General features: G+C 36.2%; 1 protein-coding gene and 1 long non-coding RNA gene across 3 annotated transcripts in view; one reads left to right on the forward strand and one right to left on the reverse strand.

Moving 5' to 3' along the window:
- On the forward strand, positions 1-26620 carry NUP107 (nucleoporin 107). 2 transcript variants are annotated; one of them, XM_058190023.1, is made up of 28 exons: positions 1-271; positions 1279-1355; positions 1981-2067; positions 2269-2384; positions 4298-4430; positions 5180-5283; positions 6188-6315; positions 7101-7149; positions 7575-7646; positions 8160-8248; positions 10945-11023; positions 11839-11952; positions 13615-13705; positions 14487-14563; positions 17364-17423; positions 18696-18841; positions 18925-18973; positions 21192-21261; positions 21800-21918; positions 22212-22250; positions 22846-22996; positions 23420-23526; positions 24041-24143; positions 24234-24394; positions 24840-24965; positions 25179-25292; positions 25741-25908; positions 26283-26620. In XM_058190023.1, the coding sequence occupies exons 2-28, from the start codon at positions 1310-1312 to the stop codon at positions 26388-26390; spliced, it is 2706 nt and encodes a 901-aa protein (XP_058046006.1). In that variant the 5' UTR covers positions 1-271; positions 1279-1309; the 3' UTR covers positions 26391-26620. The 2 variants fall into 2 exon arrangements, with proteins under 2 accessions (XP_058046006.1, XP_058046005.1); XM_058190022.1 differs by having other exon boundaries at positions 1-232.
- Positions 26186-26654, reverse strand: part of LOC131201802 (uncharacterized) — a 2757-nt gene continuing 2288 nt past the window's right edge. Inside the window, exon 2 of the long non-coding RNA XR_009156012.1 lies at positions 26186-26400. This is a non-coding gene — a long non-coding RNA (uncharacterized LOC131201802). The remainder of the gene's footprint in view (positions 26401-26654) is intronic.

Genomic DNA, 26654 nt, shown 5'->3' on the forward strand with positions numbered 1-26654 from the left:
ATTCTAACGTTAGAAAAAAACGTTAAAAAACAAAATCAACGGGCTTTTCACCAGGCGGTTAGTTCGGGACCAAAGAAAGACACCGCCGTCTCACGGCTCCAACTCCACCCCTTGCCTCTCAAGTGTGCTTCCCTTCCGGTCTCCGTTACCTAATTTCCGGAAGCGGGAACTCTCAAGTAGCTCCTTGGAGTTGGGCTGGAGCTCCGATGGCCTCAAATGCCGACATGGACCGGTGAGCTATTTTGGCCCTAGGCAGAGGATGAAGGCTTCTGTGGGTACCTTAAAAATGGACGTGTTTATTATCGCCTACATTTATTCAACGATGATGTTTGCATAATGGAGGCGCAGTAGCAGATTTATTGTTGTTATTACTGGGCTTTTATTATTTAAAACTCTTGGTAAAAAGGTTTTTTTTTTACCTTTTTATATTAAACACATTAAAATTAGTGGCTGGGACTAACTTATTCTCAATTAATGGCATACTTTTAGCGGCCCGGGTGGTAACAGCGGGTTTTATAAAAAACGGGAAATGGAAGTCTTCCCCCTCACCCTAAAACTATATATGGCATAGGCACCAAAAGTGCTGGACCTTCTCCTACATCATTGAAGTTATTCCTTAGATGCTTTGCTCTTTGATAACTGGCCAATGCTTAAAACTTACTCAGGGATTATTTCATCGAATTGATGATGATTATGCTTTCTTTCACCCTCTTCCAATTCAAAATTATAGCCCGGAAGGGAGATGGGTGTGCGCACAGATGCGCACACATATACATATGCATAAATCAGAAGCTCTCACCCCTCATTGTCTGTATAAATCTTCACATAGACATGTGATTGATCATGAAAACTGCTTGTGTGAATGAAGGAGAGAAGACTTGCTGAGGAATACATTTTATTATTATTATTATTATTATTTAGATTTCTATACCGTCCTTCTCCCAAAGGACTCAGGGCGGTTTACAGCTAAAAATAAAACACAAGCAATATACAATTAAGAACAAATTAAAAAACTTATTATACAGTTGGCCGAAATTATAAAAACATTTAAAATCTAAAAACCCATTAAAATTCATCTAAAATTTAGAAATTTAAAAATTTAACAAAAGTCTTAGGCCAGCCCCGCTTAGGCCAGCCCTGCTTAGGCCAGCCCCGAAATTTAAGTCTAAATTTCCCAAATATTTTTTTTCAATCAAAAGGAGGCAAAGCTATACATCCTGTCTGTGAAGACAAAATATGGAGCCAGGTTCAAAATAATTTTCATTCTTATCTTTTCAGGAATGATTTTCAGAATACGTCTTCACAAGAAATGATTCAGCCAGTTCAAAAGCAAAATACTCAAAAAAAAGTTTCTAGTATCCTTTATTATAATAGTTAAAATATAACTTGTAACCATAAATAGTGTAATTTGGGAGATGCCCGTTATTTTTGTGTGCTGCAAAAATAGTGTCTTTTTCTTGAAAACGAAAAAAATACACTCACTTGTAATAAAAATAGATGCAACATTCCACATGGTTTCAATCTTTAAAATTTTTCAGTGTTTCTTGTTTGGAATGTATTTTAAAATGAATTAGGTGGCAAACATTTCTTACTGATTTAATCTAATACACAAACTACCACACACAATTTGTAATGAAAAAAAATATCATAGAATGCTTGTTGTTTTACTGCACTAATTATAATATAGCTTTCTTGATTGTAGCATTGTGTAAAATGTGAACACTTGAATTTGATTTTTCTCTGCCATTAATTATTAGGTTATCCCAATTTCCAGTTAATGGAATAAAACAAGGTTTTTATTTAAAAAATAAATTTTGTGCATAGCATCATCTGGCTTGGTTGTCAGTAACTAACCAACTAGAAAAAAATTTGCAGGACCTAATGAAAGAGGGCTCAGTTTACCAAATTTTGATAGAAGAACTTTCTATGTGATGAGGCAAAATCTGACATACATTTTCTTAGCTTAGCTTCCTTTCTTAGTCTTGGCTGCCCTAGATGACAGTTTAAGTGGCATGTCAACAAGAGGATTAGCAATTCCCAGGACTCCAGGGCTGTTTTCTCAGTCTGGTAAGATTCTTTTTATTTAATGTCTACATATTAAAAATTACAGCTAATACACAGTAAAATTTCTTTAATAAAATAGTCCTTTACCTTTCCTGTATTCTACTTGTCATCCAGAATTCATTTTTTCAAAATAAAATTAAAAGTTTTAAACGCAAGAGTATCTTTTTTTCAGGGGGGAAAAATAAAAAAACATTTTTTTTCCAGTTACTCCACGGAGCAGAAGTGCCACAAAGCAGTCCAATATATCTACCAACCTAGGCACAGAGAGGAAATCGGCTTACTTTGTGAAGATTCCTGGGCACCTTGGTAATTTGTCTGTGGTAAGAGCATACTAAACAGAAATGGACAGATTGGTGCATAAGATAGTTGAACTTCTACTTATACTTTGTGATAACCCACTATTATCACAAAACGGCAATCTCAGAAATTCATCCACCTGCCTTTAACATGTTCATGGAGATATGCATAAAGTAGCAGAGTGTGAGTCTTTCTTTTAATTTTCTTCCTGTAAGGAGTTTTGAAAAGATTGCTAGTGTATAGTTCTAAGAAAAAAAAATAGTACCGATGGGACCTGCAATCAGTTGTGCACTGTGTCCTTCCACCTCCAAAATCAATCAGTTTGTGACACTTGTTTTTTTATTTCATCCAAGTAGGACATTCACCACATTCTTTTTTCCAAGCGATATGACATGAACCCTGGCAACATTGGATGGTTTCTCCTTTCCAATGTGTCTTTAAGTTAATATGAAAAACTTTGTAAGAACTTGTTGGATCTTAACTATTCCTCAATATAAGATATACCAGTGTAAGAATATTTTGTGGTTTTTATGAATGAGGTATTTGATCGATAAGTAAAGAAATAACAGTTACCACTGTAGTTACTAAGGGTTTTATGAATTATGCTGCAGTATTTGTCTGAGATTTAGAGAGGTTAAAAATATTCAAGAAAGCCCCTCCCTTCCCCCATTAGTTGGTTATGACATAGAGGAATATAATTGGTTGCTATAGTTTATTCCCATGGCTATTCTGTAGTGATTACAAAATCCAGGCCATCAGTAGTCTTTGCTGTTGTCTCTGGTTGTCTGAATTTCTGCAGCCCAGAAAGGATGGCTCTAGTTACTGCTAGTAAGTATATTACTATTAAACGAAAGTATCTGCTCATAATCGTGCCTTGTGACCGCCCATCTGGATACCTGCAGTACACTATACATGAGGTTGCCCTTAAAGAGCATCCAGAAGCTTTAACTGGTCTAGAATGAAGCTGCATGGTAGTAAATGGTGTCAGTTATACAACATATGTAAGACCACTGCTTCATGCATTGATTGCCAGCATGTTTCTGGATAAAATTCAAGGTGCTGGTTATATCATTTTTAAAGGCCTTTGTGGTTTTCTACTGGGTTACCTGAGATGTCTTCTCCCAGTTGTTTCTAACCATCCAATTTGGTCTGGCAGGATACACATGTCAGGATCCTGTCAGCCAAGGAATGTCACAGGACCAGGAGACATGCCTTCTCTACCAAGTACCTGGCTTCTCACTGGCCCTGACTTTGTTGGCTTTTCATAAAGCCTTGAAGACTGTTTCCTGGTTATATTAACATACAGGGTTGTGATTTTTTTCAGTTGCTATATATATTATTTTTAAATTCTGTTTGTATTTGGTTTTAATTGATTTTATGATTGGTCCCCACCCATAGCACTTATTTGAAGTGGAGGCCATAAAAATTGAATTAGTAAATAAATAAATGCATCAATTTATTTCCTACTGTCATTTTGAAAGCTGCAAAATTATGTCAGTCTTAACTTGATGGGAAGAGAGTTGGTATTCTCTCTTTACTATTTTGGAAAGTGTATTATCCTTTATGAATTGATTGATTTATTTTTTTATCACAAAACCTTGTCTTGATATATAACCCCTTTAAAAATAATAGGATATTTATATTGGTTGAAATAAAGTTTTTGTAGCTAATAAAAAGAATTTTTAGATTACATTTTAATATATGGATAAAGAGATGAAATTCTAAACTCATAATGGCTATTTAGGTTGTTCTGAGTGTAAATAAAATATATTTTAATGCTCTGCTAAAATCATTTCTTTGAAAGCCAATGGCTACCTCACATTTCTTCAATTTATAATTGGGATTATGGTGTACTATTATCATCCGTGTATCTTAAAGTAGACTGCAGTTAGAATACAAATCTGCCTTGATACTGATAAAATGCTTTGTATCTTAGTTAGATGACAGTGACTGGACAGCTACACTTACACCTCCACATTCAGCCATGTTCGCAAACTTAAATTATAGTGCAGCAGAAGATGTCACAAAGAGTGCTGTCCTCTTGAATGAAGATGACCCGGGGGAAGCTGGTAAGATGAATATCTTCCTGTTTCATTTGAATAATAGTTTTAACAATATTGACTAATGAGCCTGTGAAAGTAGCAGATAAAATACATATTTTGTGAGTTGTTTAATGTACAGTGAACAGAGAACTGAATAAGCTTTTCTTCATGAACTTTCTTGGATAATAACAATAGGGCACCAGTTTCTTGGGGGGGAAAAGAAACCTTTGCTAGCCTTCTGGCCAGAAAAGAGTCTTTCTAGCCTTCAGAATGATTGCCTTTGCTAGCAAAGTGAGGATGTTTTTGGCCAGCAAAGGTGAAATCTAGCAAAGATGATCATTTTGAAGGCTAGAAAGGCTCTTTCAGCAGTTGTAGAAAAAGGTAAAGTAATAGACCCAAGTAGGGAAAGGGAATTTGTCCCAGCCTGTGACAAATTTCTGCATGCCAGTGGTCTCTATAGTCAGTCGAGGCCTCCTGGCCCATGACATCTTTACACATGCTAGTAGGCTCTGGCCTCTGGGCCTCCTCCACTCCCAAAGTACCCCTTTGTGCTTAATGACTGCAACTGGGAGAGTTGGGATTACAGTTATTGAGCAAAACGGTCACATGAACATCTTCCTTAATGACTGCTTCACTTAACGAGAGTCCAACCTCAATTGTCATAATTTGAGGATGATCTGTATTATGACTAGAAGTCTAAATGTAAACCCATAGCAAGAAATGATTGCATAAAGCAAATCATACTGTAATGAATACATTTTTTTCTGTGATTTTAGCTGCGCGGAGCATGTATCCCGACTTTCTCCATTCCCTGTTAAAGCACAGTTCAAATACTGTTTTTGAACTTATAAATGAGTATGAAGATACATGCAGTAATCAGGTATATAGACTTCTATTATATTATTCAGTGATTTCTTGCTTAACCAAAAATATTTTATTTCGAATAAGCTTGAATAGTAAGTTTGTCACTCATCAAATGTTTAGGACATGGACACAACAGTTGTCATTGGGTAAAGGTAGAATGGGTTACTTGAAATATGTGGTTTAAAAGAAGAGTTAGTTCACCATCATTTCAACTCAATTTTAAAAAAATTAAATTTAAAAAAATTAAATTTAAAAACTCTATTATCTATGTTCTTTCCCTTTGCCTGTACTTTTCTTATCAGATTTTTTATTATAAACTTGTTTTGAAAGGAAGCTTACTTGCTCACTCTTTCTTCTTTGGGGTTTATGTTGCAAAGCAGAAATGAGCAAATATCCAGTTCTTGGGACCTTCAGTTATACTTCTTACAATCCAAGGGTTTTCATAGATTATGATCATAACTAGATGGGCTTATAGATACTTATTTGTATTATCTAAAGTTTGATCAATCAAAACGCTTTTACATAATTATGTGAAAATAGTAAGATAAAGTAAATGATGACACAGAGACGATATAGGCTAGATTAATAGTCTTAGTAGTGTTCATACCACATGTAGCATTCTCTGCTAATGGTAAGAATAGTATAATCAGTTCCTTTGGCCAATACACTCCTACAGAATCAAAGCCCAATTATAGTCCAAGCTTTTTGTACTATTCTGTGTAAGCAAGGAACTTTCTTCTAAAATCTATCCTGCAAGCCTGAAAACTGTTCTTTGTATTCTAACATCTAAGAATATATTCACATACTCAAGATGTAAAATACGAAAATGATAATTGTTGTTTTATGCTACACAATGTATTAAATTATAATGAATAAAATAAAACAAAATAAAGTAGCTCTTCATTTTTTTTAAACATTAGCTAAACATTCTTCAAAAAATTGTGTATCGAGCAACTCCTGGACAACAGAAATTTTCCAAAACTGCTAGTATTTTGTGGCTTCTAAAGCAAGAAATGGTAACATGGAGACTCTTGTCATCAATTTACAGGTAACTCTCTAAAAGCCACTGAACTCTTTCCTCAACATATTACCTTCCTGTGTTACAGTCCATATTTGAATAAAAAAGAAATATTTCTTATATGAAGTAAACAAACAATTTATAAGAAACACTAAGAAAAGTTTCATTTTCTTCATTCTCGAAAAGAACATTATTCATGAAATGTATGTTATTCATAAATTTGCAGCACAATCCTGTCTGGAGTCCTATTGCATTTATTACTTAGGAAGTATGTTTTCAGTCTAAAGTGTATTTATTTATCTTGGTGATTGAATAATAGATAATTAATTCAATGCAGAATGTAGTAGAGGAATAAGATTTTGTGTCACATAATTTGAAAAACATGAAAGAAAATATTAAACTTCTTGAAGATTTCAACAATATTGTTTTAAAGTCCTCTATGGAACACATAGCACAAACTACTAGTAAGGCATCAAAAGCAAGACTATATGAGAAAATGGAAGATACATGTAATTTCTCAACACACTCTGTATGAGTCAGAAATAGAATTGCAAAATTCTCATGAAAACTGCACCTAGATTTCACATGACTGATAGCCTATATGTTTTAATTTATAGTAAGAGGTATGTGTTTAATGAAACCAAAAAAGCACTAAGACTACTTGATTAAAACTAGATAAAACAAATAAATAAAAAATCAAGAGTACATAAAAGAGCTGTCACTCTGTTGCTATCTTCTCCAAAATCCCTATATATATTAGCAAATATGTTTAATGTTTATCATACGTGATAATTTGCTTTGTCTTTTGAACTTAGAGACAGAATACAGTCTGCTTTGGAAGATGAAACTATGTTTGATCTTGCAGTAAGTTTTGTCAAACTCATTTTATTTTGCAAAACAACATACAAGTCTAAAGTATATTATTGTTTAGCCAAATATCGCTCTCTTCAAAATGTCTAATACAACTAGGCAAAACTATGGAAGTAAATAATTAAAACAGCAATAATTTTTTTCAGATGTTGCCTTAAAAAGTCAAAAAGTGCAAATGGTAGCTTCAGCACTACTGTATACTTCTGTTTCTGAAACAGAATTTTCACTTCCCTCTTGCCTAATCTGCACTTCAGAATTTAATCTCCATAAGCAGATTTGGAAGGTGCTATAAGAGTAGTAGAGTTATTGTAGAGGGCCATTGTTCTGATAGATGGATTCTACTGAATGAACATGGAAGGTATTAAAATATTATATGAATAGTATTTCAGTCATTTGAAAATAGATGTATTTTTCCGTAGGTTATAAATGCCAGTGAAAAGACTGTTGTGAACAATCTATTCCAGAGAGACTCATTGGTGCGACAAAGCCAGGTATGACAAAATAAGATAAAGTGGTTATGTGCTGAAATGTCGAGTGCCTTCACAAGACTTGTGACATGGAATTGAACAGAAATTCTCTCAGTGTTCTTTCCTGGGATTGGCAGATAGCAACAAAATCATCGTACCATTCTGCCCTGAATACTTATAATTTATTCAGAAAAATACCATGTTTTTATACAGTCAGTGTCACCAAAACAGCTAGGGGAAAACAGCAGCATTGCATTTCCCATCATCCCATGACTTTGAAAAAGACCATTAACAAAACCAGGCACTTGGTGGCATACCCAAACATAAATGTGGATTGAGATGGATGGTTGAGTGTGAGGAAGTGATCTGAGATAGGCTGCTGTCCTTTCAATTCATATTTAGGGGAAAAAATCTAATGAAATTTACCTTTGAGTTAGAATTGGATTTAAGCGTATATATTTTTTACTATCTGATAGTGGGAATGTGGTGGGAGATAAATTACTCATCCTATTTTTGTAATTCTTTTTAAATTTTCAGTTGGTGGTAGACTGGTTAGAGAGCATTGCAAAGGATGAAATTGGAGACTTCTCTGATAATATTGAATTTTATGCAAAGTCTGTATACTGGTAAGTTATTGATCTACTATTGAGCATTCATGAGCATTTATAATGCATATATTACAAGCATTTAAAACCCATGTCCTCTCTGCCAAATATTGTGATAACCTCTGGTTTCCGTGATATATTGGATTTTAATTTATAGCACATATTAAAACACTATATATCAAACTGATAAATACCTTGAAATATTAAAATGTGTTATATCTCACACTATTGAGATACACCACAATTCCCTTGTTTGGGTTTACCTTTTTCTACAGAAAAAGCAGCTACAAGAAGCTTGCTTTTACTTTTATTTCAAAGTCTTCTGGAACCCAAGAGAAAGAGCCCCATTCTTATCTTTGGGAAGATGCTGTTTCAGAGGGTGAGGGCTGCAACAGTGTAGGAATGTTTCCTAGGTTCCACAAAATTGCAATATTTAATGAAGTGGATCTGGAGTTCACTCACTCTGCTGGAAGATACTGGAAAGGCAGAAACAATTGGAGACAAGTAGGTCTTCCATCTATCCAGTCCCTATGATCTACATGTCATATGAGGATGTAGACCTAAGGATCTTATAAATTGATTTTATTTGCCAATATAAGAGGAAGTATACCAAATACAGAAATGTACCCAATACAGAACAATAACCTTAATGAGTCATGCCCTGAAAATATTCCTGAGAATAATTCACCCAAGAATATACAACAAAATTGAGGAGTGTCTAAATAACACACAATTTGGTTTCAGAAACAATCTTGGTACATGAGATGCCCTATTCAGCATTCAAGTTTTTGTACAGCGTTGTAGAGATGTCAATCACAGTGTTCACATGTGTTTCATTGATTTTGAAAAAGCATTTGATAAAATAAGACACAGCAAACTATTACAAATCCTGAAACAAGTGGGGCTAGATGACAGAGACATACAAATCATAAAGAATCTACATTGGTAGCAAACATGACACTAGGATGAAAATACTCAAATGATGCAGAATACGAAGAGGGGTCAGACAGGGCTGTATCCTGTCTCCGCTGTTGTTTAATATCTACTCTGAGTAAATTTTCAATGAAGCACTGGAAAATATCAATGCTGGCCTAAAAGTAAACAGTGTTCGGATCAACAAGATATGCTGATGATATAGTTCTGCTTGCCAGTAAGCATGAAGACCTTCAGCTCCTTATCAACAGTCACAGAAATATCTGAAAAATACAGCTTGAAGCTTAACACCTCAAAAACCAAGATCATGGGCATCAGCAAACAACCCATTAATTTACCACCGATAAATTCAGAGGGGATACCACTAGAAAAAGTTGAAAGGATCACATATCTCGGTTCTGATTTACATGAAAGCTGGGATATGACCATTGAAGTAAAGACAAGAATAGAGAAAGTTCAAACAGCATTCTTCAAAATGAAAAAGGTCTTCTGCAGTCATGACATAAGCCTAAGATTGAAAATCAAGCTTGTCAGATGTTAAACCTTTTCTATCCTGCTCTAGGGAGTATAGTTGGTCTCTGACAGAAAACCAGTTGAAGAGACTAGAAGCATTTGAAATGTGGATTACAGACAGCTGTTACGTATAAGCTGGGTTGACAAAATCAAATGAGGAGGTAATAAGACCCCGGGAAAGCCAAGGGAAATCATCAAAATCATTAAAAAGTGAAAGTTAGATATTTTGGACATGTGATGCAACACATGGAAAAATATGGCATACTTCACTTAATCTTCCAGGGAAAGATTGAAGGCAAACAAGGCTCAGACAGAAGAACATCATGGCTTCAAAATCTAAGGGATTTGTTTCGACAAAACTCAACAGCACTTTTTTGTGTGGCTGTTGATAAAAATAGGATCTCCAACATGATCGCCAACATCCAATGACGGATATGGCACAAGAAGAAGAAGAAGAGGAAATAGGAGATAGTTGCTATTGCCAGAAAGTAGGGGATAGTAATAAACCGTGGTTGAGTGAGAAATTACCTGGTACAGAAAAAGAGAGTAAATGTGTCTCTGGAGCAACTTAGGCTAGGTTATAAAGATTTTGTCATTCTAAACAAAAGGAGCTATATATCGATAGAAGAAAATATTTGTTGCTCATGGTTGAAATGAAGGGTCCTTGTTGCTCTCTGAACTTGACTGTTTTCTTGCAGACATTTCATTACCCAAACTAGGTAACATCGTGAGTGCTAGTAGGGAATGAAGTTTGCTCTCAGTTTATGTTCTAGTAGCTTACCTTGTCAGTATTGGTGGTGGTGGACTTGGTAGTTCTTTGGTTGGACTGTTTACTGTTAGCTTGGTGGCAGTTCCTTGATTGGGGTATTGTTTGCATCTTAATTGGTCTGATGTTAATTGGTGTTAATCTGATCATTTGCTGGTGAGGAGGTGTTTTGAGCTTTTTGTTCCTTGTTTTGTTTATGGAGCTATATTGTATATCTCCAATATAAGTCTCTGTGGGAATAGTATCTGGAGAGAGAAGTTATTACAATTACCATTTAAAATATATGTACAAAGAAACTTTCAATTGCATAAATTATTAAAGTAGGTTGTGGAAAATAAGTACATAAAGACTAAGGATAGGTGATAGTCGATGTAATAAAGCCATATTGACATTCATTTGGATGTTTGGATATGAACTATTGAAATATATCCCTACAGAACTATAACATTAGAATATTTAATTCAATAAATGCTGTTGATTAAATGTTTTTTGTTGTTGTTTTTAGGGAGAATACATTACACATTTTGAAACAGTGGCAATCAAACACATTCAGTGGGAGTTTACGTCCATTAGTGACTGAAGTAGTAAGTATAACATATCAATTCCAGGCCTTAAATATTTAAATTAAATATGGACAAACATTCTTACATAAAAATCCATTTGCTAAACTACCATTACAATAGACAATATTTTATTTTCAGCTTTAATACACATTCAAATAGACTACTCATTATGAGGAATAATTAAATGTATTAGTAGTATTCAGATATAATAAGGGAATGAAAGGAAAATTATAGAGCGTAGGCTGGAATGGAAGGTAGACAGAAAGTTAATTTAAAAGAATAAGACTGTTAGAAAAAAATAGTTAATTGGAGTAACTAATAATAAGAAAACAATAGGATCTAAAGGTTTTATAACTAAAACTTAGTCATAGATATGTATATTAGGGAAATCAGTTATCTTTAAGTGATTTTTTGTGAATTTTATGCACCATTAACAAATATTTTAACTAATAGTATTTAAATATTAATTGAATGATTAATCACAATTTGTATTTGAGGAGAATCCTTAGAAATATGTCAGGCTTTTTCCTGAATACCTTAAAAAGTTTAAAAGAGAGAGGTTAAGCATTATCTCTAAAGGAAAAACATTTTTAGGATAGAGAAGACTTGAAAAAAAGTAGTGATACAACTGAATTTTTCATACACGTATTGGTAATTTTAAAGAAAGGAGAGAAACAGGCATTGTAATTGATAATTGAGGAAAAAGTTTTTAAATATCTTGTCTAATTTCTTAAAGAGTAGAATTGTAAAGTAATCCAGAGGATATTACTATATAGAATTGCCTACTTTACCTTAAAATCTGTATATAAAAGACTCTGTTTGATTTCTGTATTTAGGACCCAGATGCTCCTGTAAGGCAGAAAATGCCACTTGAAGATTTAGATCGTGAAGATGATGCACGATTGCTCAAGTTCCTTTTTACTCTCATTAGAGCAGGAATGACAGATGAGGTAAGCCAATGAAAGCTAGTTGGGTTAAATGGTTAAAGACCAGGCTGGAAATCAGGAGACTGTGAATTCTAGTCCTGCCTTAGGCATGAAAGATGGCTAGATAGCTTTGCTCCAATCACTCTCTCTCAGCCCAACCCATGTCATAGGGATGTTATTGTGGGGGAAATGGGAGGAGGAAGGACTATTAAGTATGTTCACTATGAGTTGTTTATAAAAATAATAAAGGTGGAATAAAAATTTTAAAAACTCATACAGAAATATAAAATTGGCTCAAATACAAAGTTTTGCAACTAGCTATAGAATCTGAACTGCTTGAATTAGCATTATTTCTTCTGTGGAATTGTGAATTTGTGTCATAAACAGTATCCGTGACGTAATAAAAATATTTTGTTGCTTATAATATAATATAACTAAGTATAATTAGTTAATACTATTAACTAATTTGTAAGCCACCCAGAGTCACCTTGTAAGGAAAATAGATGGCATAGAAATTTAATAAATAAATATATAAAAATTAACAACAACTTCAATTCCTTAAGCAGCTAGGAAAGATTTAATTGGCAAAATCATATATTTTTTGTCAGCATAAGCTTGGAATAAGTTGTCATATTTTAAACTCTGCTTGGTGCATTGAGCGGAATTTTGAATAATAAGACTTGTATCTTTGATTGAGTAGATGTTAACCATTAAAATTTTAGAATAAAGGTCCAAACAAAAGTTTTTAAAAGATGAAGCTCTACTGTTCTATTTTGGTACATATTAACCAGATTTCTAACAAAATTATCTTTCTCTCCTGGATACTTTTATTTATTTATTTTATTTATTTGAATTTGTCAAACAAAAACGAGAACAAGAATAAGAGAATAAAAATACAATGACAGGGACGATACGATAGGGATGTTAGTGCATTTATGGACTTCTATTGACCACTTAAGTATGAAGTAAGGTCCACGGAAGTCAATTTGTGACTGAAACTGAAAATTTGTAGCTGAGATTACTGAATCAGGTAGAGCATTCCAGACTTTGATAACTCTATTACAGAAATCATATTTTTTACAGTCAAGTTCAGAATGATTTACATTGAGTTTAAAGTGGTTGTTCGCGCACATATTATTGCAATTAAAACAGAAATTCACTTACAGGTATAAAATTGCGTATAATTTTGTATGCAATACCTAGGTCTGACTGCAAGTGACGCAGTTCTAAGTTATCCAAACCAAGAATTTTGAGCCTAGTAGCATAAGGAATTCTATTGTGTACAGAAGAGTGTAAGACTTTCCTAGTGAACTCGCTCGATTGTACTGATGTCAGATATATGGTGGGGATTCCAAATAGTTGAACAATACTCTAAAATTGGTGTAGCATAAGTTTTATAAGCTCTAATTAGTAATACAATGTTTCCAGAAAAAAAGCTTTGCAAAATTAACTTTATAACTCTTAATGCTTTTTTAGCAACACTGTTAGAGTGAGCTTTGAAGCATAAATTGTCAGAGATAAGTACACCTAGGTCCTTAACAAAGTGAGGGTCCAATATGTAAGACAGAGCATTTATTAATTGAAATTTGAAGTTGCTAAATAGATGAACATTCAACACATAATTGAGATCACTTTGCAAAACAACAGAATTATCTGTAGAATTGAATAATTTTACGTCATCGGCAGGCCCAAAGACTCTGCAAAAGGTGTGGCCAGGCCTGGAGAGCTGCAACACTTGAAGGATGGAAACTGTACCATGATCCTAACATGAATGGAGGTATTGAAATGAAATATGACATAAGCACATATAGAACAAAGAATGACAAGGTTCACTGTTTTATTTCTTTATTTTAACATGTTTGCCCTTAGTTGTTTCTACAAATGTGCACTTGGAAAGGAAAAAAGTATTTCAGTTCATCCAAGGTTACATATTCATAAAATATATTTAACAAATATAAAGTTAAGTCCTTAATTATAATAGAAATAAGACTCAATCTAGCCTTATCTCCGAATTTTATATAAAGGGTCCAGATTTCTTATTTGCAATGTTTCTTAAAGATTTATCACAATTTCCAGGAACTGCCTGCTTCAAATTTAATTTCTCAGTAACAATTTGAAGGATCCATAATTAGCTATATACCTCTAGTTCCCTCCTTTCCTTTTACATTTAATTTAGAGAATACTTTCCTAGTTTGGTGAAACCTCAGTTTGTTACTGCATCTAAAATCAAAGTCTGTGATTTTAAAGAATAAAAATTAAAAGGTGGACTTCTAACTTGGTTTAAAATGCTCATTTAACTAAGAATTGGAATGTAACCATAGACTATGATTTAATCATACTACAAGATTACCTGTTAAATTAAATGTTTTACTAGTAGAGAGATTTCAGTGCAAAAACGAAATTAATTTGACTAGAGAACTATTAAAGTGTATTGTCCTGGAGCTTATATGAAATGACATGAATGTTTTGGTGGTGGAGACAACTTGCTTTTTCAGAATGTGCTCCTTCTTATCCCTGCTTCATGCTACATCTTTCATAAAATTACCTCTTACAAATAGGGCAAGAGCTAGAGCCAGTAGAAGGAAACCCATACAGATGTATTTGGAAAATCAGTTGTTGGCGACTTGCAGAAAAAGTAAGAAACTTACAAATCTACTTTTCACTTCTAATATTGCCAGTAGCAGCATAAGCATATTATCAGTATGTCTTTTATAATTATGTGAATGTAAGAGTATTATTAGCATGCCTTCTGCAATACTTGGAACATCCCATCCCAGGATTCAAACATTCTATTAACTAAATGTTGTATGTTCTCCTGTAGAGTATCTTCTCCCAATCATTTTTCTCCAGTTGTATGCAGCTCCCGGAACTCTGAATAAAATACTGCAAAATTAAATATAATCTTAATAAGGAATTGTATGGTTTATTATGCATGCTGGTTTCCTAGGATGGAGAGCAGCAGGTGATGGCAGAGTACATAGGAGTATGCAACTTCTCTTGGAGATCTTATGCATATTGCCTTGAATTTCTTGGTCTTTACTTTATTATTATTATTATTATTATTCGAATTTATATACCGCCCTATCTCCCAAAGGACTCAGGGCGGTTTACAGGCATATAAAACATCAATATCAATATACAAATTAAAATAATCCTTAAAAAACTTATTCTAGCGCCCGAATTATTAAAAATAGAAATATAAATATCAAATATAAATATTAAAATCAATTTAAAACCCCTCTAAATTTAAAAATCTAAGCCAGTCCTGCACAGATGAATAAATGTGTCTTGAGCTCGCGACGGAAGGTTCGAAGGTCAGGAAGTTGACGAAGTCCTGGGGGGAGTTCGTTCCAGAGGGTGGGAGCCCCCACAGAGAAGGCCCTTCCCCTGGGCGTCGCCAACCGACACTGCCTAGCTGACGGCACCCTGAGGAGTCCCTCTCTGTGAGAGCGCACGGGTCGGTGAGAGGTATCTGGTCGCAGTAGGCGGTCCCGTAGATAACCCGGCCCTATGCCATGGAGCGCTTTGAAGGTGGTCACCAAAACCTTGAAGCGCACCCGGAAGGCCACAGGTAGCCAGTGCAGCCTGCGCAGGATGGGTGTTATGCGGGAGCCACGAGGGGCTCCCTCTATCACCCGCGCAGCCGCATTCTGAACTAACTGCAGCCTCCGGATGCCCTTCAAGGAAGCCCCATGTAGAGGCGTTGCAGTAATCCAGGCGAGGCGTCACAAGGCGTGAGTGACCGTGCAAAGGGCCTCCCGGTCCAGAAAGGGGCGCAACTGGCGCACCAGGCGAACCTGGTAGAACGCTCTCCTGGAGACGGCCGTCAAGTGATCTTCTAGAGACAGCCGTTCATCCAGGAGGACGCCTAAGTTGCGCACCCTCTCCATCGGGGCCAATGACTCGCCACCGATGGTCAGCCGCGGATTTAGCTGACTGTACCGGGATGCCGGCATCCACAGCCACTCTGTCTTGGAGGAATTGAGCTTGAGCCTGTTTCTCCCCATCCAGACCCGTCGGCCTCCAGGCACCGGGACAGCACTTGATAACCGTTGGGGTGGTCCGGTGTGGAAAAGTACAGCTGGGTGTCATCCGTACAGCTGGTACCTCACACCGAACCCACTGATGATCTCACCCAGCGGCTTCATGTAGATGTTGAACAGAAGGCGAGAGGATCGATCCCTCGGCACCCCACAAGTGAGGGGCCTCGGGGCCGACCTCTGCCCCTGTCAACACCGACTGCGACCGGTCGGAGAGATAGGAGGAGAACCACCGTAAACGGTGCCTCCACTCCCAATCCTCCAACCGGCGCAGCAGGATACCATGGTCGATGGTATCGAAAGCCGCTGAGAGATCTAATAGGACCAGGGCAGAGGAACAACCCCTATCCCTGGCCCTCCAGAGATCATCCACCAACGCGACCAAAGCCGTCTCCCTGCTGTAACCGGGCGGAAACCGGACTGGAGCAGGTCTAGATAGACAGTTTCATCCAGGTGTAAGGAAACTGATATGCCACCATACTCTCAACAACCTTCGCGAGCGGGTTGGAGACCGGACGATAATTACCTAAAACAGCGGGTCAGGAAGGCTTCTTGAGGAGGGGCCTCACCACCGCCTCTTTCAAGGCGGCCGGAAAGACACCCTCCACCAAAGAAGCGCTCGTAATCGCCTGGAGCCAGCCTCGGGTCACCTCCTGCGTGGCCAGCACCAACCAGGAGGGGCACGGGTCCAGTAAACATGTGGTGGCATTCAGCCTCCCCAACAACCTGTCCATGTCCTCGAGCAACAGGGTCAAACTCATCCCATAAAATGTCACCAAGACCACCCTCAGCCGTCTCACCCGTATCACCGCAATCTTGGTCCAAACCATCCCGAAGCTGAGCGATTTTATCGTATAGATAACGTTAAACTCCTCAGCACGTCCCTGCAGCGGGTCATCCCGCTCCCCTGGTGTAGGAGGGAGCGGGTCACCAAACAGGGCGGCTGGGCGGTTATCTGCCGATGCAATGAGGGAGGCGTAGCTACGCCTCGCTTCCCTCAATGCCACTAGGTAAGTCCTAGTATAGGACTTCACTAGTGTCCGATCAGCTTCTGAACGGCTAGACCTCCAGGAGCTCTCTAGGCGTCTTCTCCGGCGCTTCATCCCTCTCAGCTCCTCGGAGAACCAAGGAGCCGGTTGGGACCTGCGCCGGGTCAGAGGCCGACTTGGTCTTACTTCATTTTTTTTCATGCGAGTCCCAATCTTAGGGGTTTCATATTTTGGCAGGACAAATGTATCTTCTTACGCTGCCCTACCCGCAGAAATGGCCTATGGTATTTTATCGTTTTGATTGCTTCAGATGTGTCTGAATGTCATGCTTTAGTAATAATATACCTTGTATTACATTTCTTAAATATAATGATATCAAAAATATTTCTGAATTGAATATTTTTAGGAACAGTTTGACAAATATGAGAGAGCAGTCTATGCGGCACTTAGTGGGAATCTCAAACAGGTACGACATGGTTTTTTTCCAGTAACTGTTTGAAGTTTTGAACACTTTGCTATCATTCTGAGGCATATAATATAATTGCAAGCCAGAGATTCTACAAATAAAAAGTAGTATAGCTGTAGCTTCTGATGCTTATAAGTAAGCCCATACAAGTAGTCCTCAAGACGGAGCCTGCCTATTGCAGTTGCATGTCATGACAGTCATTAAGCAAAACTTCTTCACTTAATGATCCCAGTCCTTGCGCTCTCTGATGAAAATGTTAAGCAAACAGGAGAGTCATTTAACAAAGCACAGGGTGCCTTGGGGGGTGGGGGGGGGGGCTCAGGATTGCCTGCTGTAGGCCTCCCAAGACTACTCACATGCCCATAAACTACAGAAAAATGGAGCCTGCTTAAAAAAATTAATTTGACAGTATTGCAAGAATAGAACCTGTTGCAAAATGGGAGTTTGCTTCTTTTTTTTAGTTATTTACATTTATATCCCGCCCTTCTCCGAAGACTCAGGGCGGCTTACAGTGTGTAAGGCAATAGTCTCATTCTATTTGTATATTTACAAAGTCAACTTATTGCACCCCCAACAATCTGGGTCCTCATTTTACCTACCTTATAAAGGATGGAAGGCTGAGTCAACCTTGGGCCTGGTGGGATTCGAGCCTGCAGTAATTGCAGGCTGCTGTGTTTTAATAACAGGCTATCTTACAGCCTGAGCCACCATGGCCCACAGCCTTTTGTAAGAAACTAATCCTGATTTGTGCTCAGTGCAGCCGTCTGATCTCTATTGGGTCGCTGAGTGGCTGCAGAGAGCCAACGGAATGGGGTGGGTGGGGGAGTAATGGAGCATCCTTGCAGTCAGTTGTAAGAGTGGTGACTGGGGTTACTGCAACCATTGTAACTTTGTAACATTGAAACCAGGCCGCAAGTAGCCTGGAATCGGTCATAACTTCAAACGGTCATTAAGCAACCTGTCATAAGTCAAGGGCTACCTCTATGTGATACTGTCTTTTGAGAAGAATCTTATCTTTAAGAACAAGGTGATTTCTTTGAAATGAATTGTAACTAATATTAACTGTAGTTGGCAAGAATTTCCAGGTGCTTCTCTCTAGTCATGCTTATGTGGAAAGATGTTAAAATCAAAGTTTGCTGCAATTCATTCTCATTGTGTGCGTCAGTAATTCATAGCTAAAGTAGGGCTAGCTTGGGTTTGTTTTAATATTATACTTTCTCCAAAACATTAATTTGTTGGGGCTTTTGTTTTGCTTTCTTTGTGACTTTAAAGCTTCTTCCAGTTTGCGATACCTGGGAAGATGCTGTTTGGGCATACTTCAGGGTCATGGTAGACACACTTGTTGAACAGGAAATTCGTTCATCTGTGATGAACACAGAGGAGAAGGAAGAACTCCCCAGAGAATATTTGGAAACAAAGTGAGTTATTTTTTGTTTGTTCAATAGCTGCTATGAAATTTTGAAGGCAATGCTAACTGGCATTTTTTCTTCATAATTTAAAGCTGGACTTTAGAAAAAGTATTTGAAGAACTTCAAGCAACAGACAAAAAGGTAAATCTGAAGCTTTTTCAAAATTAAAGGAGTAAATTATAGCCTACTCTTATATGTATTTTCTCATAACCAAGTCCCATAGGGGCAAACTTTTCAGGGGCAAGCTTCAAGATAAAGTTGTAATAATGTATTCATTTACTTGGGAAAAAGACTTTGGGCACAGTTTACTGAACTATGAAAAAACACATTGGATTGCCCTAGTCTTAATCTGCAATAGCATAATTTTATTAGTCAAACAGACACTAATTTTTAAAAAATCTGATGCAGTGACCACACCATACTGTTTTATCTATTATCATTTATGCAATGGATGTGTTCACATACAGGTGAAACTCAAAAAATTAGAATATTGTGCAAAAGTTCATTTATTTTAGTAATGCAACTTAAAAGGTGAAACTAATATATGAGACAGACTCATTACATGCAAAGCAAGATAGTTCACGCCTTGATTTGTCATAATTTTGATGATTATGGCTTACAGCTCATGAAAACCCCAAATTCACAATCGCAGAAAATCAGAATATTGTGAAAAGGTTCAATATTCTAGGCTTACCCACTCAAATCAGCTACTTAAGCCATAACACCTGCAAAGGGTTCATGAGCCTTTAAATGGTCTCCCAGTCTGGTTCAGTAGGAATCACAATCATGGGAAAGACTGCTGACATGACAGTTGTGCAGAAAACCATCATTGACACCCTCCATAAGGAGGGCAAGCCTCAAAAGGTAATTGCAAAAGAAGTTGGATGTTCCTAAAGTGCTGTATCAAAGCACATTAATAGAAAGTCATGTGGAAGGGAAAAGTGTGGAAGAAAAAGGTGCACAAGCAGCAGGGATGACCACAGCCTGGAGAGGATTGTCAGGAAAAGGCCGTTCAAAAGTGTTGAAGGAGTGGACTGAGGTTGGAGTCAGATGCATCAAGAGCCACCACACACAGACGGATCCTGGACATGGGCTTCAAATGTCGTATTCCTCTTGTCAAACCGCTCCTGAACAACAAACAACGTCAGAAGCATCTTACCTGGGCTAAAGAAAAAAAGAACTGGTCTGTTGCTCAGTGGTCCAAAGTCCTCTTTTCTGATGAGAGCAACTTTTGCATCTCATTTGGAAACCAAGGACCCAGAGTCTGGAGGAAGAATGGAGAGGCATACACTGCAAGATGCTTGAAATCCAGTGTGAAGTTTCCACAGTCTGTTGATTTGGGGAGCCATGTCATCTGCTGGTGTTGGTCCACTGTGCTTCATTAAGTCCAGGGTCAACGCAGCCGTCTACCAGAAGATTTTGGAGCACTGCATGTTTCCTTCCACAGACGAGCTTTATGGTGATGCTGACTTCATTTTCCAGCAGGACTTGGCACCTGCCCACACTGCCAAAAGTACCAAAACTGGTTCAATGCCCATGGGATTACTGTGCTTGATTGGCCAGCAAACTCGCCTGACCTTAACCCCATAGAGAATCTATGGGGCATTGCCAAGAGAAAGATGAGAGATATGAGACTGAACAATGCAGAAGAGCTGAAGGCTCCTATTGAGCATCCTGGTCTTCCGTAACACCTCAGCAGTGCCACAGGCTAATAGCATCCATGCCACGCCGCATTGAGGCAGTAATAGATACAAAAGGGGCCCAAACCAAGTACTGAGTACATATGCATACTTATACTTGTCAGAGGTCCGATATTGTTCTATGTACAATCCTTGTTTTATTGATTTCTTGTAATATTCTAATTTTCTGAGATTGTGAATTTGGGGTTTTCATGAGGTGTCAGCCATAATCATCAAAACTATGACAAATAAAGGCATGAACTATCTCACTTTGCATGTAATGAGTCTATCTCATATATTAGTTTCACCTTTTAAGTTGCATTACTGAAATAAATGAACTTTTGCATGATATTCTAATTTTTTGAGTTTCACCTGTATACTTTTAAACCAGAATATTTAAACTGTGTGTTGAGTAAACTTGATCATCCCGCCTTGCACATCAAATTTGATACAGATAGATTTTTACACATCATTAAATCAGAACAAGTAAATCACCTGATGAATTTATAATGGAATATGAATCAGCCAGTAAATGTACCTTATTACTGCACAGAAATATTGCCCTTCAGCATAAGTATGGTGCAAAATAATCTTTTTCAAATATGCCTAAATATCCTGATTACAAATAATTTTCTATGATTATATGTTATGACTTCATAAATACATAAATTGTTTTTCAGAGAATTTTGGAAGAGAATCAAGAACACTATCATATGATTCAAAAGTTTGTTATCCTAGGAGATGTGGATGGTAAGTTTTGCACCAGGTCTTTTTTCATTTCTCAGTTCTCTGTGTTTTAGTAGTGCTGTTATGGAGTAGCCATACAGGCAGAGCTTTAAGAATTTAGTTACTTATTCTCTTCAGAAAAGATGGGTAAGAAAGAAAAGTCTGTAATTTCAAATGTTTATAGGTGGAGGGGGGTGGGTGGGATGTAGTTGATACATAAGGGGGCATTTGTGACTCTGTTGCCTTTTGAAACAGTACAGCAAAGATATGTGACTTGGTGCTCCCAGACATCCTGGGTGCCCATAAGATTTTTTAAATTAAAATTGGTTTGCATATTTTAAAGTGCCAATCACCAACATCTTTATTTAACTGCTTAATTAAAGCACAGAGAAAAATGCAGAGGGCATCATCCTATTGCTTTTTTTGGAAATACATTTTCCTGGCTGAGAATACTGTGGGATATATCCCAGAGGAATAGAGGAGCTAATGGGGAAAACTTAGCTTCTTTAGTTCTGTGATGGGCAGTTGTAATTATTTTATATTTCTTGCTTTTATTTTTCAGGTCTTATGGATGAATTTTACAAATGGCTTTCCAAAGGCAGAAATATGCTCCCTGGGCATCTGCTTCGATTCATGACTCATCTTATTTTATTTTTCCGTACTTTGGGGCTTCAAACCAAAGTAAATGAATTTATTTATTCAGCTTTAATAAGTATACAAATTATCCAAAAAATTAGAACTAGAGAATCACAGTTAACAAACAGAACTTTCTAAATGTTAAATGTGATCATGAAGAGTTACTATTCCTGTCCCAGTGATATATGAGAACTGGTTACAAAAAGTACCTTCAGATCCATTAAAAAGGTAGCAAAATGAGAGTTTTAATATTAATTACATATTATAATACATTAAGGTTAACCTTATACTTTAAAATAATTAGGCAATTTTATTAAAATATTTGCTTTTCTATATAGGAGGAAGTATCAATTGATGTTTTAAAGGCCTACATTCAGGTAAATTATTTCATTACTTACACAAATGGAAACATTAATAAAGAGCAAAAATGGTACCTATTTTGTATAATTGCACATCCTTTTTACATATAGAGGATATCATCAAATTAGTTGAAAGAAGGCATTAGATTTTAATGGCACAGGTATACTAATGCATTGCTATTTACTCTCCCTTTCAGGTAAGTGTAAATACCAGGGGTGAAATCCAGCAGGTTCTGGAAAACCAGTAGAAGAAATTTTGAGTAGTTTGGAGAACCGGTAGCAAAAATTTTGAGTAGTTCGGAGAACTGGCAAATACCACCTCTGGCTGGCCCCAGAGTGGGGTGGGAATTGAGATTTTGCAGTATCCTTTCCCTGGAGTAGGGTGGGAATGGAGATTTTGTAATATCCCTCTCCTGCCACGCCCACCAAGCCACATCATGCCCACCAAGCCACACCCACAGAACCAGTAGTAAAAAAAATTGGATTTCACCACTGGTAAATACATATGCATGTGTGTCTGTCTGTTTTGAGTTGTTATACCATTATATTTTATATTAGATATTGTAGCAATATTTTTATTGTCTCCCAAAATGCCATTTGTTTTCTGTTCCAGTGGTTAATATGTGAGAAGCACACTGATCTCATAGCATTTTATGTCAGCCACCTGCCTCAAGATGTAGCTGTTGCTCAGTATGCTGCATTCTTGGAAGATGTCATAGACACTGAACAACGGCACCACTGTCTGGAGCTTGCCAAGGAAGCAGGTTAGTAAAAATGTGATGATTGGACATGTTCTTAGGGAACATTTAACTCTTTCCCTGGTTGGCAGCTATTTGTAAGTGGATGAGTATGATTATAATACTTCTAAACAGAGTATGCACAATTCAGCTAGTCGTAGCTTGAAATGTTAATAGTGGATATGATTTTTTATAATATTAGTTATTTAATGTGCCACAATGCCTACTTGGTTAAAAGATCTGCAGTGAAATTTTGCCTCCCAAGACATTACCAGGGTAAATTAAATAAAGACATTATTTACATTGAAAGTTATTTTAGTCTCACCTTCTAGAAAACTACTACACAGTCAGCTTCAATGTTTCTGTTTAATGCCATTTTTTATCCATACAGATGTTATAAATACCTCCTCCTCTTGGTATATAATCCTTGTTCTTTTTTTCCCAAAATAGGTTTGGACATTGCAACTATAACAAAAACAGTGGTTGAAAATATTTGCAAAAAAGACACTAGTGAGTTCTTCCACCATGATCTTGCAATAGAGACAGGCACAACAGAGGTGAGTGGAGGTATTTCATGTGCTCTGTCTCTAACACTAACCAGCATATTCTTCCTACTTTTATCAGCTGCAGAAGCTGTTCCTATATGAATTTGAACACATAGCCACTTTGTTTTACCTTTTTTCCAACAGCTTCTAGTTAATAAAAATAATTGCAAAAGTTGCAATTGCTATTAATAATTCATTGGAATTCTTTGCATGTCTGTGTTCCAATCCATTGGCAAGTACTTCTGTTAAATGTTTGAATGGCTCAAAATAGCAATCCTGATTCTACAGTTATACGCTATTCTTGAAAACTGTGTAAAAGACAAGAAAACTCAAAAAATGCTGAAAACTCAAATATATAATTTAATATAAATTTAATTATAACTAAATATGACAGATACTTGTGATTCTCCAACAATGCACAATTAAAATCTCTAGACTATAGCCAGCAAATCCCTTTTCTAGCCTTAAAAGCTGATTTGGTACATTTGATTACCCTAGATATTAACACAGGATTTTTTCCCCCCAGGATGATCGCTTGAAGATTGATGTGATTGATTGGCTAGTATTTGATCCTGCTCAGAGAGCTGAAGCACTTAAGCAAAGCAATGCTATAATGAGGAAATTCTTGGGTACTGCAGTATTCATGATTTTGAATTAAATAAATAGATAAAACATATTGAATCTGAAAGCAACTTATGTTCTTAAATAATATTTTATAGCATCTAAGAAGCATGAAGCAGCCACAGAAGTATTTATAAAGATTCCACAAGACTCTATAGCTGAAATATACAATCAATGGGAAGAACAAGGAATGGAGAGTCCACTTCCGGCTGAAGATGACAATGCTATTAGAGAGCATTTATGTATTAGAGCATACTTGGTAAGAATGTGACAAAGTTCCAGAGAGGACACCCTGTCTCCTAATTCCAAAAATATGTCAGTGCTCTAATATTAGGTGTGAAAAATATACACTATTTAAACATAAACATAAACTAATCCAGAGGTCACTATTTAAACATAAACTAATCCAATAGTAAAACCTTATTGCATTCTGAGATTGAATCTTATTTCAGATTAAGTCAAATTTAGTCATTTCTGTTCTTTTTTTAAAAAATAAGTTGAACTGAGTTAGATAGGCTTAGCTCTCTATTCTTATTAACTAATGAGGACGAGGGAACAAAGGGTCTCTGAACTAGCTTAGACGTTCAAAATATTTGTTTAAATATATTCAAGGACAGAGATGTCAGAGAATTCATAAACACATAACCTACATATTTCTAGATTTATGCATTCGATAATAACTATGTATTTCCAACTCAATATAGGAAGCCCATGAAGCTTTTAATGAATGGTTTAAACACATGAATTCAGTTCCACAGAAGCCAGGGCAGCTTTCACAAGCAAGTTTCACAGAAAAAGTTGCCCATGAACTTAAAGAAAAGAAATATGAGGTAAATATATATGAAAAAATGACTTGTTCATAATATATTGAAATATAAATCTTACTCATAAATACCTTATCCATACGGATAAAGTGTGAATAACTTATCAATATATTTCAGGCTAGCCACAGCCATAAATTTATATTAGGATTTTGACTTTTTTGTGTGTGTATGCTGTTTTGGCTCATATCTTTTTTTTTGTTTTTTGTTATCTTTTTTTAGGTAGATTATGGCATCTGGAAAGGTCTTTTAGATGCTCTTACAGCTGATGTAAAAGAAAAAATGTATAATGTCTTATTGTTTATCGATGGAGGATGGATGGTTGATGTCAGAGAGGTTGGTCGAAATCAAATACACATTTAAAGCTAGTCCTACATAATAATAGAATAAAAGTTAATGGAATAGCTGTATTTTTTACCACTGGAATGCTGCTATGTAGTGTTCAGAGTTTACTTCTGGACTGACTCTTAGATTCTAAGTAATCATAATTACATAATTACACAAACTAACCATGTAAATAGTGCCTACACTTAAACAGAAATGAAATTGCAAGATCACATATACTCTGGTTTAAAATTATATTCTATTATCTTACATTATAACGAAGTGCCAAATTTAATAGCCCTGTAGCCAGGTTAGTTTTTGTGGGTTAGAATTGGAAGAATTGCACATTTACTCACTTTTTCTCTTTTTGAGAGTGATGGGTTTTCAAAGGTTGGAGTAGAAAGAATTAAGATTGTCTATAGGACTTTGGCTTAATACATATCTATACTTTTTAATCAAGGATGCTGAAGATGACCCTGAGCGTTCTCATCAGATGATCATGCTGCGAAAACTCTGCTTGCCAGTGTTGTGCTTCCTCCTTCATACAGTCTTGTACAGCACTGGACAGTATCAGGAAGACTTAAGACTTGCTGACTTGATTGCTTCAGATAGGCACAAACTCTATATGGTAATATACTCTTTGGACTGTTTTGTTAATGTTCTGCTTGTCTCTAAAATGCTGTAATTTACATTTCTTTAATTTCACTGTCTATAGTATTGCATAGAAAATTCCAAAGATTAGTCAAACTATTAAAAAGTATGAATAAGCTAGCTTTTCCAATTTTTAATAAAATGTGAAATATAATTAAGCACTTGAATACTTAGGATATTAGTAGGCTAACCACAAAAATGAATAAATTACTATGCTGGTTATTACAGAATCCAGAAAATTAAGAAGCAGAATGGATATTTCATTAAAATAATTTTATCTTTGGTCACCAGCTTTCCAGGCAAAAAAAAATAGATATTTTATCTCAGATTGTGATTTTTCCTATCTTGCAGATATTTTCCAAGGACGAACTCCAGAAGCTCTTACAGAAGTTAAGAGAGTCGTCCCTCATGCTTCTGGATCAAGGTCTTGATCCCCTTGGATATGAAATTCAGTCTTAATTGCATTGTTCTAGATAATACAAATAAAATTAGTGATACAAATGAATCCCCAGATTCTTGGCCTCCATGAAATAGAGAATATTTGGATTCAACCCCCATTGTTTTATATGGAAATATTTAAATATTTTATTGGCATTGGTGCACAGCAGTTTGGATTTTTTAAAATATGTAAAATAAAGAATTGCATGGATAATACTTTGTATTTTTCTCAATAAAATTGTAAACAACAATTTAATTTGTAATGAGGTTTATATTGCTTAAATG

The sequence above is a fragment of the Ahaetulla prasina genome, chromosome 7, assembly GCF_028640845.1.
Source record: "Ahaetulla prasina isolate Xishuangbanna chromosome 7, ASM2864084v1, whole genome shotgun sequence".
Lineage (NCBI taxonomy): Eukaryota > Metazoa > Chordata > Lepidosauria > Squamata > Colubridae > Ahaetulla > Ahaetulla prasina.

Bases quoted from the DNA above. Each gene is read 5' to 3' on its own strand.
- NUP107 (XM_058190022.1), top strand. From the start codon at position 207: ATGGCCTCAAATGCCGACATGGACCG. The intron at 2,068-2,268 runs GTAAGATTCTTT...TTTTTTTTCCAG, and splicing joins AGGGCTGTTTTCTCAGTCTG to TTACTCCACGGAGCAGAAGT. The intron at 22,251-22,845 runs GTAAATTATTTC...TTTCTGTTCCAG, and splicing joins TTTTAAAGGCCTACATTCAG to TGGTTAATATGTGAGAAGCA.